This window comes from Electrophorus electricus, chromosome 17 (genome assembly GCF_013358815.1).
Source record: "Electrophorus electricus isolate fEleEle1 chromosome 17, fEleEle1.pri, whole genome shotgun sequence".
Taxonomy (NCBI): Eukaryota; Metazoa; Chordata; class Actinopteri; order Gymnotiformes; family Gymnotidae; genus Electrophorus; species Electrophorus electricus.
The window spans coordinates 15,187,543-15,207,542 of record NC_049551.1 but is presented as its reverse complement, the minus strand read 5'-3'; the positions used below and the strand labels follow the sequence as shown (position 1 = coordinate 15,207,542).

The 20,000-nt window shown below is 50.6% G+C and overlaps 1 protein-coding gene across 7 annotated transcripts in view; it reads right to left on the bottom strand.

Moving 5' to 3' along the window:
- myo18aa (myosin XVIIIAa) overlaps positions 1 to 20,000 on the bottom strand; it is a 63,714-nt gene that overhangs the window by 21,166 nt on the left and 22,548 nt on the right. For 2 of the 7 annotated variants that reach the window (XM_035535613.1, XM_035535611.1), the window contains exons 9-33: positions 19,047 to 19,109; positions 17,528 to 17,615; positions 17,190 to 17,296; positions 15,863 to 16,039; positions 15,121 to 15,331; positions 14,728 to 14,870; positions 14,546 to 14,646; positions 14,364 to 14,427; positions 14,108 to 14,252; positions 13,198 to 13,209; positions 12,554 to 12,721; positions 11,927 to 12,017; positions 10,949 to 11,141; positions 9,960 to 10,046; positions 9,340 to 9,481; positions 9,071 to 9,230; positions 8,431 to 8,617; positions 8,132 to 8,336; positions 7,928 to 8,037; positions 6,776 to 6,841; positions 5,264 to 5,392; positions 1,267 to 1,410; positions 670 to 759; positions 436 to 555; positions 1 to 77 (exon numbers count right to left, since the gene is read on the bottom strand). The exon at positions 1 to 77 is cut by the window's left edge and continues 53 nt beyond it. In XM_035535613.1, the coding sequence (XP_035391506.1) occupies positions 1 to 77; positions 436 to 555; positions 670 to 759; positions 1,267 to 1,410; positions 5,264 to 5,392; positions 6,776 to 6,841; positions 7,928 to 8,037; positions 8,132 to 8,336; positions 8,431 to 8,617; positions 9,071 to 9,230; positions 9,340 to 9,481; positions 9,960 to 10,046; positions 10,949 to 11,141; positions 11,927 to 12,017; positions 12,554 to 12,721; positions 13,198 to 13,209; positions 14,108 to 14,252; positions 14,364 to 14,427; positions 14,546 to 14,646; positions 14,728 to 14,870; positions 15,121 to 15,331; positions 15,863 to 16,039; positions 17,190 to 17,296; positions 17,528 to 17,615; positions 19,047 to 19,109 (3,080 nt within the window). Of the gene's footprint in view, positions 78 to 435; positions 556 to 669; positions 760 to 1,266; positions 1,411 to 5,263; positions 5,393 to 6,775; positions 6,842 to 7,927; positions 8,038 to 8,131; positions 8,337 to 8,430; positions 8,618 to 9,070; positions 9,231 to 9,339; positions 9,482 to 9,959; positions 10,047 to 10,948; positions 11,142 to 11,926; positions 12,018 to 12,553; positions 12,722 to 13,197; positions 13,210 to 13,885; positions 13,907 to 14,107; positions 14,253 to 14,363; positions 14,428 to 14,545; positions 14,647 to 14,727; positions 14,871 to 15,120; positions 15,332 to 15,862; positions 16,040 to 17,189; positions 17,297 to 17,527; positions 17,616 to 19,046; positions 19,110 to 20,000 lie in introns of all 7 variants that reach the window. The other 5 variants (XM_035535615.1, XM_035535616.1, XM_035535610.1 and 2 more) reach the window with 4 other exon arrangements.

The window sequence follows — 20,000 nt, the reverse complement described above, 5'->3', positions numbered from 1 at the left end:
GACGCTCTGATGAGCCGTGCCTCCATCACCTCCATCTCCATGGACTCCATCTGCTTTTTCATGGTCTCATACTTCACCTGGAATTAAAGGAGCACTGTAACATTTCATCTGTCATTTTCATGTGGAAGACATTCTGGGGGTATTATTCCTACGATATTACAGCAAGTGTAACTATAGACTTGTTGCTTTAGACCAAAGGTGCTGAGATCTGGCAAGTCTGAAGCAGGGCGCAGAGTTTTCCTGCCTACACACATCTGATCCAACAAGGTTTAAGGTGCGTTTGACCAGGCAAAACACCAAACTTTGTTTCCGACACAGCACAGTCAGGCGGCTCTCGGCAGTTCTGCCCAGGTACACTAGGGCAGAAGACCACCATGCTCACCTTCATCCCAGCCACCCCGTGAAAGCCTGTAGGTGGCGCCAGTGAGCCGTTACCTGCATCTCCTCCATGTCCTTCTCCAGACGCAGCCTCTCCATCGTCTCGGCCTCCAGCAGCCGGGACGCCGACTCGCCCGTGTTCCTCTCGTCCGTGAGCTCCGTCGACAGCTCGGCAACCTGGTGAAACGAAGCGTCTTGCACTGTTGCTTTGGCCCACCAGACTGAGTGACGATGATATAAGGTGTATTAACCCAGCCGTAAGAGCCCCCGCCCCCCCCCGGTCACACTTACCCTGCTCTCCAGACGGTCCGTGTTCAGTCGGAGCTCACTCCTCTCCTTCTCCAACTTCTCCAGCTTGGCTTTCAGTTGTTGGATTTCCTCCTGCCGTTCCAGAAAGCTCACGTCACAGCTCAAAACAACAGCGCACCAAGCTGGTCAAGGCCCGTACGAAGGTGGACGCAGCGTGTGAAGAAGTCACGCGCAACCTCTGACCTCTCTTTGCTCGGAGGCAGAGCGATTAACTGTGACAGATAAGCCTGACCAGATCAAAGTACCTGCTCCCACCTTCAGAGGAGCATGCCATGGTGGAGGCCCGCTAACATCGACGCCTACGCAGGGATGTTCGAACCCAAGCATCTGTGAGCCTGGGATTGGGATTGGGATTGGAACACCAGGATAGATGGAATCGATGCGCCACCTTCCACCCTCAGCCTAATTTGAGGCGAAAGCCTTTAACCCCAAAGCACGTGGCCTTGAAAGCAGGCGGTGGAGCATCTGAATCTCAGCGTCTGCCAGGCAAGCAGTTTGAAAGAAGCTTGCGAGAGCCCCACCGCTGTAGAGAGTGAGGATAGTGCAGGAAGAATAACGGAGATGGTCAGACAGACTCACATCTTTGCCGTGGATCTGCTCCTCGGTGAGCTGCACCTCGACGAGAGGCCGCACGGTGGTGAAGAGCTTCCACCAGGGCCAGTTCTTCACGCCGCGGTTCTTCTTGATGTTCTTCTGGATGCAGCGGATGGCCAGGTCCTGGACCTGCAGGCAAAGAGGGGGGGGGGGGGAACCCGTGGGTGGATGTGTAGCTGATGGCCTGACCGAGATGCTCATTCTACTCTAACACGCTGCAAAGCATACACTGTTCACAGAACCGGAAAGGCTACACTGTAGATACAATAATATGTGCAAGCTCTTTTTAAACAAGACATTTGGGCAGAACAGTTAAAGGTCAAAGCACCCTTTAAATCTACCAAACTAGTCCGAAATGAAAACGCCATGTCAAAACAAAAACCGAAATGCAATGGAAAGACTTTATGAGGCGTGCACTTAACGGGTTTCTGTGTACGTGTTGGGTTCTCTGTGCATGAGTTTTTCAGACTACACCGTAACAACTAGCCAACAAAATCCATCATCTTTTCAGCAGGACACCACAAAGGCTTGGAGCTCTTCTGATTATATCAAACATGAGTGCTCCTTGGCAGACAGCTAAAGATTCTCCCACATTTACATGCTAGTTGTGCTCGGCCATGAAAACCCAATTAAAGCAACACATTGCTAAACGTCAAGTGGACTTTGTCCCGATGGCAGCCTCTTTGGCCAAAAGGCTGGTGTGAAATTTTTTATACAACCCCACCCACCCATACATTTGTCATACTCAAAAGCGATCCACTTTAACAGACTTTAGCTCAACACTTTGGGCAACGAACTACAGTCAGACAAAAGACATCCACCCGGACGACTCGGAGGGACAGTTATGGATCGTGGGGGTGGATGTGGTTGTCCGGGAGACAGATGCTCCACCACACACACGGGCCCTAATGACCGCCACCTGCTCCTGCTGATCACCACAGGGCTCCTGTGTGAGCGCATGCGCTTCCTCTGCCCAACGTGGCCAGGAACAGTTAGGGGGCCCTGACAGATTTTGGGGTTCAAGGAAAACAGCCCCTCCTTCCTCCACCTGCCACCAGGAACAAAGGCAGAAGAACAAACAGCACCACAAACATGCACACCGCTGCCTCTCCGAACACGAGGCGTCTGGAGAGTCGCTAATGCATCGCACTTCAGAGAAGCACAATGGTTCTTTGTACATCTCACGACAAGGTTTTTATTAACTGAATCCAAGACAGAAAGGCAATTATTTAAAAAAAAAAAAAAAAAAAAACCACAATGTGCAGTTACAGCACTAAGAGAAATAAAACATTTATAAAAAATCACCACAAATAGTTTTTCATTTCCTAATCAGGTCCTGACTTTGGGATTTGAATTGAGTTTGGGATCATCTCCAGGACACGGCACAGACTGACAGATAGTAAGGCTTGGTTGTTGTGGAAGTTGAAGTGGCCTAAAGTGGGAAAACCACCATACACTCGCCAACATGACCATGGACGTCTGGAGAAGGTGCATCAAACTTCAACAGGGACATTTAAAAAAAATGTTTGGTCAACATATTCACCAATTTATAACATTTATTAGCTGGAAGGTGCAGCCAAGCAGACGGACCATCGCGCAGTCACCCCCGTTAGCATTTCAGTAAAACTCAACCTCCACATTTGGCTTTTATTTTGTAAAATAACAAAATAACCATCACAACACATTTAAGGAGCAGCCGACACTCTGACTTGCTAACCCCGCGTCTGAGAACAAACTGCTTGAATCAGAAAGTGCGAAACCGACCCCCCCCCCCCCACCAAGTGCAATTCCTTTAAGAGCCTGAGAGCTTCAGTTTTACCCATCTAATACTTAAGACCTCCTGTGTTCCTGCAGTCCAGGCATTTTTATCCACACAGCCTCCCTCTGCTACACAACACCTTACGTGATTGGTTCCTTTATTTAGGACTGTGCATCTGCAGTCAGACGTACAGCGCAGCTAGCTAAGGTCAAGCACGTCACGCCTATCTGGAGCAATAAACAATACGCGCTCATCTCTTATTACGCACAGACCTTTAGCCAGGGGAGAAGCATCCATCACTGTAATGGAAATGCCTCCTCCCCTGCATCCTTAAATCCCAGCCTTCCCGATACCTGTGAAAAAGCTGCCCAGGTCGGCCTCTGTGAAGAATGGCCCCTGCACGGACTGCGTCTCTCTCCGGTCAACTCCGTGCATATTACTCAAAAGCCACTTGCATACTGCCATGGCGGGGAGAAAACAGAATTGATATTTCGTTAACCAGGGAGCGAAATACCCAAAACGCAGACAAAGAAGTTTCCCCGAGTGCCAGGGCACAGTGGCCGGGCTCCCCTGATGCACCACGTGCTGCGGACAGATAACTGTGCCATCCGTTGTGTTCTCTGATAACTGTGCAGTTCGCTGTGGTCTCATAACTGTGCAGTTCGCTGTGGTCTCAGATAACTATGCAGTCTGCTGTGTTCTCAGATTTCAAAGTTTCCATTGTTTTGTTTCAACTTATAAATCCTGACAGTTTTTAGGCTAAACTGTGCCACCAGTAACCTGTCTATACTGGTTCTTCTTAACCTCGGTGCTGCATGTGACACAGTACACCCCTGTATATTGTTAACAGTCTAAGAGAATTGGTTGGTCTGAACTAGTCCCAGTCATATCAGACCAGTTGTGATTACTACGTCACACTTTGTGTTATAATGTGATGTCCCTCAGGGCTTGACTTTGGGACCAGCAGTCTTTAATCTTCACACGTTTCCATTGGTGAGTCATCAGTTATGCGGCCCCAGGCCCGACCCCAGGGGCCCACTGATTTGATTTTTAACCGTCTATAAGACATCATAATTCCCTGCAATTCAATGATGAAAAACAGTGTTTATCAACATTGGGAACAGTCTTGGATGCAATGGTGCAAATAAAATATCTGGAGACCCATCAGTTAAGCATCAACATCCTACCAGGAACCTCGGCGTCACGTTTGACTCTGAACTAAGCTTTAAACGCAGGATTCACAGTGATATAAATCACTTCAGGAGGAAAGTTAAGACCTTGCTCTGTAAGGCCTCAAACTTCTATGCACTCGGGTGCTTCTGTACTTTGATTATTTTTTTAAATTCTGTTTTTTAAATTTTAAGTGGCACACTTCGCTGCAGTTGCACTTTTATGATGTGGGTAATGTGGTGCCTTTCTGTCTCTTACTGCTTGTTATTTTAAATTTCCTTTTATTTACTTTTATATCCATTTTTCTTTTAATGTATGTTTTATTATCTTTATTTATGTAAACTGTGTTTTAAAAATGCTATACAAACAAATAATTGTTTGTTTGTTTATTAGCCATGTCTTGTCCCATAAAGCCTTTAGAACGCGCTTTTGTGCTTTTGTGCAAAACACGTCTGCTTGGTTGTTCAAGAAACGCACTCCTGTGGATGTTACCAGCAGCTTTAAAAAAAAGCTAAGCAGGCAAAAACAAAGCTCCAGCAGTTCCTGACAGACACACTCCACTCGCCTGATGCCAGCAAGACATCCGAACAAGGTCACAGGGCCATCACAACCCTCAGGCTATGGACACAATCAGCGAGAGTGCAGCCTGCGTGTCCACGCTCAGAGGCGTGGACACATCTGCGTCCCCAACGCTGATTTTGGAGTGGCCGTCTGGACAGCGTTGCTGCAGTGTGCTCAGCCGAAGCCAAAAGGTTCACGGAACGGTGGCCGAGGCGGGAAGGTCGATTTGAAGCGCTCAGCCAGGTGAGTGATGAGTAAGTGGGATTCAGGGTCTCCCTGGTTTGGCAGGCTGGCCAATCAGGCCATGATTGAAGTGCATGTGTGTTAATCCAGAGGGATGGTGAACATATCAGGCTCGCAAAGCTGGGGAGGGGCCTGGACACCTTCCGGCTGCCGTGCAACTCCCTTGCTGTGTAGCACCATAAAAGTGCCTTCGCTTATCGAAAATAGTTTTTCGCTCTGAAACGAATCGGGTGGCGCATTGATGCGTACCTTCCTCTTCTTAAAGGCCTGACGAGCCAGGTAGCCACGGCAACTAGCCTGGAACAGCGTGATGTTCTGTCTGGTCTGGTCATCCCTCAGTTCTTCAAGTTTTGCCAAAGTCCCTGCCCTGAAGAAGAGCTAACACACACACACGCACGCATGCACACATACGCACACACACACGCACACACACGTGCACACACACGCACGCGCGCACACACATACGCACACACACACGCGCACACACACACGCGCACGCACACACGCGCACGCACACACGCGCACACACACACGCACACACACACGCACACACACGCGCACACACGCGTTATCCACTGCTTGTAGCACCTGTCAGCAGAGGGATAGAAAATATTTGTGTGAAATATTTTAGCATATACTGGAGGACAATTACCCTAATTTGTTGTCGGAACACTATTTACAGATATTTTACAGCTTTTTTTGTTGTTTGTTTAAACATACTGAAGGTCTATATTTTCATAAAAAATGAAGAAAGATACCTGCTGAGAGAATTTTCTGCTAAGAATAAAGGTGTCTAGTACTATGCAGGACTTCTACTATTATTAACCAACAGACCAAATACGGGAAAAAAAACAAAGAACACACAAGACTGACAACAAGAAGGCAGGGAACCAGGGAGAAAACTCCGGATCAGATCAGACTTCAGAGATTAGAGACCAACCAGCTGATTTTTTTCAGGCAACAGCAGGTAGCAAACCTGAACAAAACAAGTGACTCGATGAGCTTGTGAATGTCCATTACCAGCGCATCTCTCAACGCAAGTGAGCGTATCACTGTGATTTCAGCAGCCCCAGTGCTCACGGCAGAAGATTTGGGGACTGCGCCATTGCTAGGTCGCGTTCCGAGGGCTTTCGGAGTAACCCCGAACGGTTCAGCCTGCCTCCGCAGCCCGAGGACAAACCTCTGCTGTCTGAGAACAGTTCCCCTCTGTTCCAGTGTTAGAAAATAGTTCAGTAAATCCACATTGGCAGAAGGAACAGGATCTTGTTTACGGGCCGGTGGTTTCTCCCGACGGGCCCCGGTGCCTCTCCAGCTGACGGGACTGGCAAGCCACTGAGCAGCCTCTACTTATTCTGAGATTAGCAGACCGGTGGCAGCATGGCGCCTGTCACCTGCCAGTCATCGGCCGGACGTTTCCCACAGCACAAAGGGGAGCCAATTATGGCGCCCGTGTCTGGGTGAAGGACGCCAAGTTTCTCCTGCAAAACCCGTAATGGAGGCAGTGAGAGTTACCAGCTGGGAGGAGAACAGAGCCGGCTGGTAAAGGGCTCTCTCCAGCAGAGAGGAGTAGAGAGAGGAGCCTCAGCTTACTGAGAGGAATCTCACTGATTTGCCAATATCTTTTAAAAAAAAAGATTTTAGGAGAGTAGCGTTAACTTGTTTTGTCCGGGTCGTTTTGCCATGCTTGGATCGGCATGGTTTCGCTCTGCTACTGTGGCAAGCTCGGCTGGGGGTGTCGTGTCTGGACCAGGAGGAACTCACCCTGCTCAGACCCATGTGATAGCTGCTCTTCTCCAGCTCCAGAGACTCCAGCAGCTCTTCAACAGCCTGCAGATTCACACGCACGCACATGCAGGCACACACACACGCACGCACGCACGCAGGCACACACACACACACACACGCACACGCAGGCACACACGCATAAAAAGGGTATCATTTTATGTTCAATTTCCACTGCATTGTAATTTGCCTAAAGAAACACCTGCGCCATGCAAACACCACATTTTTTTAAACGATGGCGCAGGTGTAAATAAACAAAAACAACACAAAAACTGACCAGGGCGGCTTGTCCAGCAACTCGGATGCCTCGCGGCCCCCCCAAATGTCCTACTGGTGTCACTGAGTGAAAACAGCCCCGCGAACGCTCAGATTTCCCTCCCTCTCTATCTTTCACTCTCTCTCTGGTGAGGACAGGTCTTGAGAACCCAAGCAAAATGGCCCCATCTAGTTTACACTGGAGCAGGGGGTGGCGGCGGCCCACGGCACTAAGGGGCCATTGTTCTAGCCTGTTTCCAGAGAAACCCGTCAGCGAAACGCTGGCACAGGGGAAACCTGCACCTCTGGTTTTAGGGCCGGCTCTGCTGTGCCCAGGCCAGCGTTTCTGCATTCTTCCCACCATTTGAGTTCCACAACACTCTCTCCCCGGGGAATTCAAACACAATTGACCTTCCCTTCTGCACATCTCACCAGGACAAAAAAAAAAAAGAAAAAGACAGAGGATGAAGGAGAAAAAAAAAAGAGAAACAGGGACGAGGGGACGAGGAATACCCCATGTCTCTCCGGCCGTGAAAAAACGGGTCTTTGCGCAAACTGGGGACATTTCAAATACGCCCATGGCCCGTGAAAGATCATTAGGGCCAGGGCAGCTAAAAAGTTTTCTGAATGGCAGCTCCATTTTTCATAGTTGATCATTGCAATAAGTTTTGGGCTGTTTTCTGAGCCCTGAGCCGCGGCACAATTAATGTGTTTCTCCAGCTCGTGCTCCTTATTGATTTGGGTTGCTGGGCAGGTTTGATTAAGTGATCACAGGGTGCAGCATTTATCTTTCCATCATGCTGGAAGAGACGGACAGGAGAGTGGTATAGGCTGAGCGCTCCGACAGGCACCGGCCGGAGGAGCGTGCCCGCTTACCCGCTTCTCATCCTTCACGATGTAGTTGCGGCCGAGCTTCTTGGTCAGGTGCGGGGCCAGGACGTCGAAACGGCGGCGGAACTCGGAGAAGACCATGTGGTCTGGATAACCTGGGAAAGAGGACGCACGGGTGAGTGGTGGTGGCAGAGGAAAGGATCGCCCGTCTGAAGGCCGGTGAGCTGGCGGGGGGCTTGGCCTCCTTACCTTGCCTGTAGATGCGTAGGGCATCCAGCAGCTGGGAGCCGCGGAACTGGGCCCTCAGCAGGGCCACGTCCAGCTGCGTCAGGGCCAGGTCGCCGCTCTCCGCCTGAGCTTCTGGAGAGCCCGTTCCCCGAACAGCATCCGCCTTGGGCAGCAGGCAGTGCACGAAGTGAACCCTGGCCTTCCTGACGGTGTCCAGCAGGGCGTCCTGAGAGAGAAGCAGGACGGTGGACTAGACCTGCCCGGCAAAGCCACCAAGGCCTGACCAGCAGAAATCTGGATCTCGGGAGAAAAGGTCTCACCACTTGGAGCTTGATCTGGATGGAGAGGGACTTCTTCTTCACGGCTGCCACGCCTGTGTTGAAGGTCTTCCTCATGCTGGTGGCCCGGCGCAGGGCCAGCTGGGACCCGCCCTCCAGGCCGGCGATGGAGCCCGACAGCACCAAGGAGCTTCCTGTGCGGCCCGCGAACAGGCCGCTGATGTTCTTTCTGTACGAGAGTAGCCTGGATTAGCCAGCGCCAGAGTAGCCTGAATTAGCCAGCGCTAGAGGAGCCTGGATTAGCTAGCGCCAGAGTAGCCTGAATTAGCCAGCGCTAGAGGAGCCTGGATTAGCCAGCGCCAGAGTAGCCTGAATTAGCCCGGACCAGAGTAGCCTAGATAATCCAGTACCAGAGCAGCCTGTGGGTGAGGATGGGGGACGAGCTGTCATGTGGGTTTTATTTGACCCTGCTGCGTGTGTATTCTGTTGTTTTGTGGGTGCTCATACTTTTGGGGCAAAAAATTATATTTACTCTATAATCTAACCTTTTCTGTACATCCCATCTCCTTTAGCGATAAAAACAAGGAAGGTACATTATCCGGTGTTTAAGGACTGGGATTGAGATTACGGCATTAGCGTGTGGATCAGGTGTACGAGGCCGAGTGCGTGAGACGCGTCTTACTTCTGGGAATTCTGCAGTAGATTGGCTGCATTCTGGGAGGCGGGGTTCTGCTTGGCGTGGCTCAGCCAACCACGTGCGTCGTACTCCACCCAGTTGGTGCCGTGGCTGTGGCCGAGCAGGAAGTGCTGCGACCTCTCACTCCTCAACAGCAGTGTGTGGCCTGCAGTCAAAGCAGACATCCATCACCTCAAAGTAGGTGAGTGTGTGTGTGTGTGTGTGTGTGTGTGTGTGTGTGTGTGTGTGTGTGAGAGAGTGTGTGAGAGAGAGACCTTTGCTCTCTCCCTCTGCAGGGCCGTAGTAGCTAAACAGCCTATCCAACAGTGTGTCCTCTGATCCTCCTGGTTGTAGCGCTTCCTCCTCCATCAGCCAGAGGAGCCCTCTGGCCTCGTCTGTCCTCGCTGGGGTCCGAATCTAACACACACACACACACACACACACACACACACACACACACACACACACACACACACACACACCTGTCAGAACCCGCAAATCATACAGGACCTAGCAGACTCAACCACGCTCTACCGACCACATGTACATTACAGCTCTTCCACAGTTAGCACTGCTACCTCCAATTGCCAAATAGTCACTGCCACAGCAACCCAGTAAGACCCCCAGTCTACTGCGGACCCCCCCCCCCCAAGCAAGTCCCTTTCAAGCCAAAGTTCTTCTCTGCAGGAGTCTCAGCCAAGAGCCGTTCTTGTGCTACCCAAACGCAGCGGGCGATGAATATACAGCAGCGGTGGGCCCCAATTCCGCTCCCGGCCTTCACACAACATACGCGGGGGAGCCGCGGGACGATGAAACACTACCACTGCTCCTTCCTCACACATGGCACTCAGCCTTCAGGGAGGGCGGACAAATAAATGCCCACCTGAGCGCTTACCAGGGTCTGACTGGAAGCCTGGTCCACCACTGCAACAGACAGCGAGGGTCTGGGGTCCATGTCGTCCAGGACCAGGTCTATGTTCTCCTACATGGGGACAGAGGTCAGCAACAGGACACGTTCACTTTCCGGAATACAGAACAAAACATTTCTTGGACGTTTTGGGAGCAGACAAAAAAAGGGCTATATATAAAACTTCCTAGACAAAACAGAAAGCAGACGAGATAAAGTGATTGGCCGGATGCCTGCGAGAAGATCCGGTTGTACATTTGGTTGTACAACTGAATTTAGAGACCTGAAGATAGCTGTGTCAACTTTTGAGTAATAGGGCTTTTAGCACTGTGATGTATAATTTACCAACACTTAGAAAGGACAGAAAGGCAATATAACTGTCGAGCAGCTCAGTGTATTCCACACACCCTTAAAAGAATAGCTGTTGACAGAGGCAGGCATCAATGGCGTTTTGACAACAAGCAGCACCCGGATGTGTGTGTGTGTGTGTGTGTGTGTGTGTGTGTGTGTGAGTGTGTGTTTCATAGCCTCTTATGAATCCTTTTCTCTCCCTCTCTCTCATTCTCTCTCTCTAGATCAGTTCTTTCGAGGTAGCCCAGCTGAGGCCCGGATCCTCCACAGTCTCAGGAGCCGTGTGGAGCTTTCCAGAAGCCGCCCCAGCAGGGGCGTGGATATGGATCCAGCAGGTGGTGGACGGAGGAGCTTAGCCCCTGAGCACGTCTGCCTGTCACCAAGACTGAGCCTACTATGCCGCGCCAGTGATCAGCACTGGGCCAGGGGACGTCTCGGATGGAACAACGGGGACATGAGTGTTTGTATTGATTCTGAGAGAAAGTGAAGTCTTTTACAAGGAAGCAATGATTTAGCACAGAAGGAAAGTGCAGGTCTGATTGGACAGACTGACGTAATCGACAAAGGAACTTAGTGCTGTATTTGGTCTCTTAGCGGGGTATAAGCTTGTGTGTGTGTGTGTGTACCTCTTTGTATCGCTCCAGCTCTTGTACAAATGTACGCTCGTGGAAGAGCTCCTGCAGACGCTCCTGTGCGTAATTGTGACAGAGCTCCTCGAAGACAGCACCTCTCTCACTGCTGGCCTGACGGGGGTTTTGGAAGCCTGGTGTGTCCACAATCAGTATCGAGCATAAAGAGTGCTGACTGGACTTCAGTGCTCTGTGAGAGAGAGAGAGAGAGAGAGAGAGAGGGAGAGAGAGGGAGAGAGAGGGAGAGAGGGAGGGTGTGAGAGAGAGAGAGAGAGGGAGAGAGAGAGAGAGAGAGAGAGCGAGGGAGAAAGAGAGAGAGGGTGTGAGAGAGAGGGAGAGAGAGAGAGAGAGAGAGAGAGTGAGAGAGAGAGAGAGGGGGGGTTTCTGATATTGCTTTTCAAAGAAATAACATCCAAGACATTGTCAAGATCATAATCAGGGTCAAAGTTTTTGTGATGTCCATACTGTACAATAATAAACCATGTTGCCAGATACGTGTTGATCTGGTACTGCACATCCGGTAACCTTTAACCTTTGCACTGCTTCACTGTTGCCATGTTTTCATTATAATTTTCATGATGTACTTCCAGTTCTTCAAAACACTCTTACTCCTTCAACTTTTAAACATGGAACACAGAGGGTTTTTTTGTAAAGTGGTCAGAAGAAACAATGCTTTTTAAACTTGGTGTTGTTAAATCCTTTTAATGAACAGGGGCAACATCACCAAATCCAATGTTTATGTTTCCGGATATTAAACATTAGCTGGCATCTCTCACAGTTACGCGTATGATGTAATAGACTCGTGAGAAGTAAATGCTGTACACCATTTAGCTTGCTTTAGTTGTGAAGCTAAGGGAAACAGACAAATTCATGACCACTGCACAGTACAGGCTTCACTCTGCCACAACATTATCAGATCATCGTTGTTTCCTAGAGACTCAGGCCCAGACCTTGGTGCCCTGTGTGAGGACTCACCTGTTTATGAGAGAGATGAGCAGTGTAAAGACTTCCGAATATAAACCTGAAGCCATTGCCTCCAAACACTCCACAGCAGTGGCCTTGAACCCTGCAGACAGTAACACACACACACACACACACACACACACACACACACACACACACACATTTCATTTTTCAAACTATTCAGCATCGAGTTGTGTGCAAGGCAGCAGAGAGGCTGGTAAACACGGCAGTGTAAGCAAAAAAGGGGTGAGCAGAACGTTAACCCCGAGATCAAACTGGAGGAGAGCGAGATGCCTCTGTAGCAGGAGAGACATCTCTTTGATCTGTTCCCTCCACCGTCGTTATTTTACCTGCACTCAGCTCTGCTGCAATTACGCCTGGACTGGAGGCCGAGGGAGCGTAGCCCCGAGCAATGGGGAGTTGGGGGGGGGGGGGGTCAGGGAGAAGAAACAGTGAAGGGAGAGATGGGTGGAGAGTAAACAGGCAGTCCTGTAAATGTCCCGCAAGCAATCTCCGCCACGTCTCCACCACGTCTCCGCCACGTCTCATCTCACCAGCAGTGTGCCGGTGCACTCACAAATGACCTTTTTCCCCCGAGTGAACATGAGAACGAAGTTGGCGACGGGCGGTTCGGGGTACCTGAGGTGTCCGCCGGCTCTTCGGGCCCCGGGCGGAGGCTGGAGGTACGTGGGAGCGAGCCCCTGGCCTGGGGTTTGAAGATGGAGGAGGAGAGCTCTTCCAGGGTGCAGCCCAGGAGGTAGGAGGCCTTCTGACCCCATTCGTGCCTCGCAAACTGCCTACGGCCGGCTGAGGGAGGACAAAACGCCACCTTATCACGCCATCGCAGCCACCACGCTGCACTCTACACATCACGTTTCGGGCTTACGGCTGTTCTGTTCGCTTCACTGATCTATTCACACAAAGTATCGATGCCCAGCTGTTGGCTATTGTTCTCAGAATGCACAACAGCGCTTTGGTCATGCTCAGCCTCGCCATCAAACAGTCTGTTATTTGATGGAACTTTTGATATTTCCCCACATGGTTTCTTAAGAGGAGGAACATCAGAGGGAGGCATGTTGACCATTACTCTTCCTGCCACAGAGCTAGCAAGGGTGAATGAAGGAGCAGGGGGCGCAGTCAGGGAACTGCATTAAAATGCTAATGACAAAACTACACTAGCCACAAAAAAACTGACAAACTCCACACACACACACACACACGCATACACACGCATACACACACACACACAATCACAAAGAGTAAATATACACAAGAGTTTTTACCTTCGTCAGACTCTGGGTTACGATGGGGACCAGCATGCACGATCAGCGTGTGAGTGAAAACAAAAAGGTTAGAACAACACACCTGAAGAACACGGCACACGGGAGTTCTACTGGAGGGAAACAAAGCATGGAGAAGAGGTCATCAGGTTCACACTAGCATGCGTGCACAAAAGACACACACACACACACACACACACACACACCTCCCACATATGTTGCAGTAACACATGCAGTTGAGTTGAGGGAAGAATATAAGCCTAATTCTAAATACAGAATGGCTATTAGCCAAACCATTATAAAAAGCTCAGCAGAGAAGTGTGATCAACATGCTTGCTTGATGTCAAATCCAGTCATTAGCGCCCACATTTATTAACCCCTCATCACCCTTCCAGACAGAAGCTGCTTTTACGAGCCACATGGGTCTCCAGCGTTGGCCGACCGCCTAGCAAATCACTTTGCCGCCACTTAGTGGTCGGAATTGAGAATGCAGGTTTAAAAAATCGGCAGCTGTATCTAGCAACATGCATACGATTACACTGTTTAAGAAGCGGAGTTGGGTTCTTTATTTTCTGTGCACACCAAGGAAAGACAGGACGGGAGCATTCCAAACTCAAGAGTAAAAGGAAGTAGGAACAGCGGGACACGCGCAGGAGTGGCGGAGAGCGCGTCAGGACATTACGGTCATTACCGCGTTCATCTACGATCGAGACTGCACAGCGAGGAGGCAATGACAAAACAAATGTCAGACAAGCTACTCACAACATGCATTTATATAACATTAGTCACTTTTCTAGATGTAATCATAATTCATCATAACATATTTCGAAATCCGTGCAGTCATTCGTGCATTTTAAGACTTGACCCAGTTCCACGGTACAACTGTGTGCGATGGCGTTAGTGTAGTTGATACCTTTGGTGGCCCCTGCAGCCCCGAGGTGGTAGATCGCCCCCAGGGTCTGCCAACATGCCCTCTGCTCCTCCACTGAGATACCCAGCACCTTCATGGCAGCCTGGAGCTTTGTGAACTGTTGGGCTGCTTTCTGCTTGTCCTCTGGCTGCGCATCAAAAAAAAACTAAGCAGGTAGGTGTGTGTGTGTGTGTGTGTGTGTGTGTGTGTGTGTTTTCATGGGGAACGAAACACGCTTAAGGGAGCGGAGACCACTCACCGTGGACGGAGGCACTATCCCGAAGGCACTGGTCTCGGCAAAATGGTTAAAGTGCAGCTCGTTCCTGGAGGGAGAACGCACCAGCGGGCATTTAGAGACAGAGCTTGAAGCGCCAGCCTTCTCCAGACCTGGCTACAACGCACCGTAGTCACCACGACCCCGTGAAGGGGGGCGGGGCTTACTTCAGAGAGCCGTCAGCTCCTGCCATTAAGTAGTAGAACACGTTGAAGGTGGTCTCTGCCTCTGGATGCCGGGTGACCCTCGACCTCTCCAGGAGCATGGTCTGCGGAGACATCGGTAGAAGGGCGGACGTCAGGGAGGTGCGCCTCTCCCGACAGCCGCCCGGGGCCAAACGCGCTCCTACCTGAACGGAAGCCGAGGCCACCTGCCCCGCCTGGTCGAAGTCCAGGGAAACGAGGTGGGAGAAGCGACTGGCGTTGGCGTTCATGGAGGTGCCGCAGTTGCCGAAGGCCTCCAGGATGGTGTAGACGGCCTGCCACTTCTCAGCTGGCAAAGTAAACAAACAAACAAATAAACAGACATGCCGAACAGAGAATCTTGTCCGAAGGAATCCTGTGAGCAGGAACAGGGGTGCGGCTGCCGAGGCTGTGCACCCTTGCCATCCTTCCTGCCTTTTTTGGAAAGGGATTTACACTCACCGAGTATCATCAGCAACAAATGAACTAACGGCTCCGTGCTTTAAACGAAGGGCACTTAGCAACCAGGTCCCTCGGCCCCGCCCACGGCGACCCCACACCTGAGTAGACCTTGCCGTTGCTGCCGGCGACGGACACCAGGTACTGCAGCAGGTGCTGGCAGTTGGTGGTCTTGCCGCTGCCGCTCCTGCCCAGCAGGGCGATGGCCTGGTCCTGGCGTGTGGTCAGCAACCTGCGATAGGCGGCCTGCGCCACGCCGTAGATGTGAGGCGCCACGTCCTCCCGACGGCAGCCCTTGAACATCTGCATCACCTGAGGCGGGAGGGGGAGGGCGGGGTCAATCGATCTACCAATTAAAATGCGGAGGCGGTGCCTTTTCCTGGGATTGGATTTGTTCAGCTACACAACTCGAAGCCAATATGAGCTAGTCAGAAACACACAAACGACATTATGCTTACAAATCCCCACTCTTTTCTCATTGTTAACTACAATAACTACAATTTTGGAGAAAATTCCCCTTTAAGACAATGGTGTTAAGCTGCATTTCTGGAGGGACATGGCACCACTTGTAGACAGTTTTCCCGTAAATAATAAGAACAACAACACACAGGTAGCTTGATTTAGGTGTGCTAACCCTCTGAGCTCATGTCCCTGCTGTTGTTGAATGGCTCATAATAATACTATCCCATTATATTAAAATATATAATACTATACACAAAGGGCCATATGTTAATAATTACTATGAGAAAGAATAACACTAAACCCCAGAGGGTTAAAGCATGAAAAACTGCCCCCTGTGGCCATCCAGCGGTACTGCCTGAAGCTCTCTCTAAGCCCCCTCACCTTCTCGGAGTACATGGCCGGCGTGCTGACCGGGTTGATGACCACCATGTTGGGCCCGGTGTGTGTGTGGAAGAGGTTGGCACCGTAGCGCTGGCGAAGGCAGTGCATGACGCTGGACTCGTTGAGGTAGGGCAGCATGACCAGGTCCTCCACGCGATCCAGCGCCGGGGGGTTCGCCTGGAGGGCCGACGAACCAGCGTGAGATGGCCGGAAGCTGTCGCAGGCACTTCTATGGCTCCATGTACAGCAATTTAGCTACTTACATATGTATATATATATATATATATATATCAGTGTGCCAGTATGTCTGTTCCCTGGGAGTCCCACTCATGACCAGCAGAGGATGCTGCTACCACACTGCACTACCAGCTGTCAGAGGTGAGCTACACTCACTAGGCACGTAGGCTGTGAGAAGTCTGGTCTGATTGGTTAGATTCTCAGTACTTGTGATCTAACCAATCAGCAATTCTAGGAGTGAATGTGATGTGGTGTTGGAAAGGCAGTCATTGGCTGTAACATGGGCCAAACAGCAGATTTGGGGGCCTGAGGGCAGTCAAACATGCGGCGCTGTGGACACGCGAATGTCCCGAGCAGATGGCATTCCAGAACATTCCTCACAGCATTTGCTACCACGTCGGTGGCCGTCACTCTGCACGGCGTCTGGGGTGCTAAATCGGACTTCTAGCATCGCCTACAGGATGGTGCTTGTCTGTGTGAACGACGCAGTCGTGGTCTCGATGTTTCTCGCAAGGTACCAGGTCAGCAGTCAACAGAAACTGGTGTGGTTATGTCATGTGTCCGTTGGCTCTCGGTTTTTGATTGTGGGTCAAACCCACACACCGGCATCTAAAACTGTTTTGAAGTTACCGTCTCTGTTCACATACAACAGAAAAATAGGAAGTTGTATCATGCTACTATGATGCGTTCTAATAACTCGGTGTTTCACATTTGCACAGCAAAAAAAAAAAAAAACAGCTTTGAACGAACATTTGCAGAGTTCATTTCAGTCCAGGCGTATATAAATATCCTAGGTGTTAATTTAGGCCTGTTTGTCTCTTTGTTTGTTTCTTTATGAGGGGTTAGCTGTATGCCAGGCGTAGCCGGATAGGCTGAAGCTATCTGAGAGAGACACACATACGCAGGTGTGTGAGGGCTTGTAGTTACACAATTTCCCAGTCCAGTCCTCCGAGACCTGAAGCCAGTCTGAGTTTTTGTTCAGTTCCGTAAGCCTGCAGCGGGACAATAAGGGCTGCAGACCAGGAAATAAACACAAACCTGGATTGGCTCAAGAATCCCTGGAATAAGATGCGGGAGCCGCATCACCCACCTTCTCCACATCCTCCTCGTCCACCTCCAGCAACGTGCCGTCGTTCTCCAGCCGGATCTTCACCTTCCCCTCAGGCACACTGCCCTCCTCCGACTTCTGCTGTGTCGCTACGGAAACGGACAGGCCGCGCGTGTCAACTCGCAGCTGGAGCAAGGAACGTGGCACGTGGCATTCTGTGCCAGCGCGTGACGGTTTGGATCGGTAAGGGAAGACAAAGTGCTGCGAACAGGCCCTGAATCGGTTTTAAAGGCTCCGCGTGTGCCAGCTGCCAAACTGGGCAGACAGCACCAACTTCCCCCTCCCAGACTGGGCTTTGCATTCAAAACCGATTTACTAACCTAAAGAGAAGCCGTCTTTGTGAACCAACCATACTTTCTCCGTGCTGTACCAGGCTTGTTCTGCAGCAATCTGGTCCTCGGTCTTCACCTGCAGGAAAGAGGACAGAGGGACGTCAGCCAAAGCCGAAATGCCGAGGCACCCAGAAGCCCCTCACTCACCCACTCACCATGACTGCACCGCACTCCTGTATCAAGGCAATGCGGTGTACGAAGGGGTCGCCCCCGACGCCCCCCCAACCCCCACCAACCTCCGGAGGACGGTGAACGGTTGCGGTGCACTAAGGAATCAACCCCAAAGTCTCGGCAACGTGCACAGTACACACTTACACAGATACAAGCATGCAAAAATGGCGAATGCTGATCTGGGTGTGCGAAGTGAAACCCACGATCAACCACCACTGTCCCACACTCAGTTTCTGTTCCTCTTTTGGCAGCTGAAAGTGTTTAGCCACACGCCACTCACCCAGGAGCGATCTGCATAACCTCCAGAGGCCTGCTCTGCGCAACTACGGCTACGATGATAGAGAGTTACCGGGATACCGGGATGAGGAACTCCATCCGCAGTGCTGGATTACAGCTCGTGAAGTTTCCAGATGGCCGGTGTTGAAGAGTCATTTATGACACCGTAAATTTGAGCCGAGGAGAGCAGAACAATGTAACTCAGTGGAGAGTGACAGACCTCGCTCCTGGTAACGGGGCACTCTGCCAAGGCCTGGTCACAGGTGAAGGGATAGCGTGAAGCCTGTAAGGACTCGTTCCACTGGCCGACGGCTCTGTCAAAACGGTTGTGTAAAGGTTTGGGCTGCACAGCCATTAAAAGGCTAAGACTCTTCTAAGAAGACTTTCCGTGGTAGTACAGTTTCATCTGCATCGGTTGGCTTTTCTGGGCCGAAGTTTTCGCGACTGGCCAGGAGAGGGCGCCAGGGTCCACGGAAGCATCACCACTACACATGCAACTCTGAGGTTCAGCACAGAACATGCAGCTTAAAAGCCTCCCATACCAAATACAAACCGCATGCTTATGAAATGTACTGAGGTGAGAAGAAACTCAGCGAGGAGATACACACAGAGGCTTCAATATACAGATCACAGTGTGTGACCACTGCAGGCATTTATCACCAAACTAGTGCACCTCTTCTAGGAGGACAAATCAAAGTCCATATCCAGAAAACAAAGAAACAAATAAGCAAACAAACATGACTACCAGCAAGCATGGTTCACACTGTAGCAGACTACTGAGAGGGAGGAACTGTCTTCATCAAACGTCATAATTTGTAGGTCACAACAGATGGCTGAACATGAATGAATGAATGAATGAATGAATGAATGAAGCTGCATTTATATAGCACCTTTCTGAGAACCCAATGACGCTGTGAGCAGTAGTTGGTCACCACGCCCAATCCAAACACTCCTCTCAGTATTCCACGGCTTAGGAGCCACATGCACCTCCAACACCCTCTGCATTGATACACTACAAGCCAGCGCACTGCATTTCAATCAGGCATAATCATGGCCAGACCTTAGCTTGGCAGGCAGCAGCGTGGGCTGTCTGCAAAACAGCCACAGGGTCCTCCGCCTTGGCCTGGGGAAAGACGGGGTTAACGAGGGAGGGCGAACCAAGAGGACAAAGGTCACTCACAGGAAAGCAAACACACAGACCTAACACAGGCTCCATCTAGACCTAGCATTTAAAACACATCTGTGGCTAATGCACCTCATCACGCCCTTGAGTTTACGCCTTGCTGTCTGTGTTCTGGGTACAATGATCGGATCCAATCAATCAGTCACTGAACCAGTTAAACTAAGCTAGCCACATACCAGGGTAGGGTGACCAGGCATAAGGTCATTGCGCAGGGATAAAGAGTCATTCCTTTTTCTTTTTTTTCTACGGGGCTCCAGTGACACTGCTGGACTGATGCATCATCAGCGCTTGAAGGCAAGTGCCTTCTCTCTAATCCAAAAACACGCTGTATGGAAAACCAATCACAGTCTACTTCCAGAGGCTGATTCAGTCACATTCTAGGTGCAGTGCATGCTGGGTAATGTACATTTTCAGGAAGATTATCCTATTCAGATACAATATGCAGACGCCAGGCGGCATTAAAGGTGCAAACGCATCCGTAGACATGAAACAGCTCGGAAAAACGCTAGGTGTGGCGCGGATTCAGAAGCTTCTTCCAGTCATACACTGTGTTAACTAACAAGTATTAACTTAAAGCTAAAAAGACAGGTGTGGGTTATGCCAGTCATAGATTGTCATTCAAATTCTAAGCCAGTCTTAGCAAGTTGCGACACAGTGTAGGGGGTACTCTCAGCCCTGGGGAGGGAAGGACGTGTTTATAGGCGGTAGGAACAAAGAGGTCACAGCAGAGCCCCAGGCGAGAGGTGCAGAAAGCAGAGAGAGAAGGGTGTGGAGAGAATGAGAGAGAGAGAGAGAGAGAGAGAGAGAGAGAGTGTGAGCATTCTAACACCC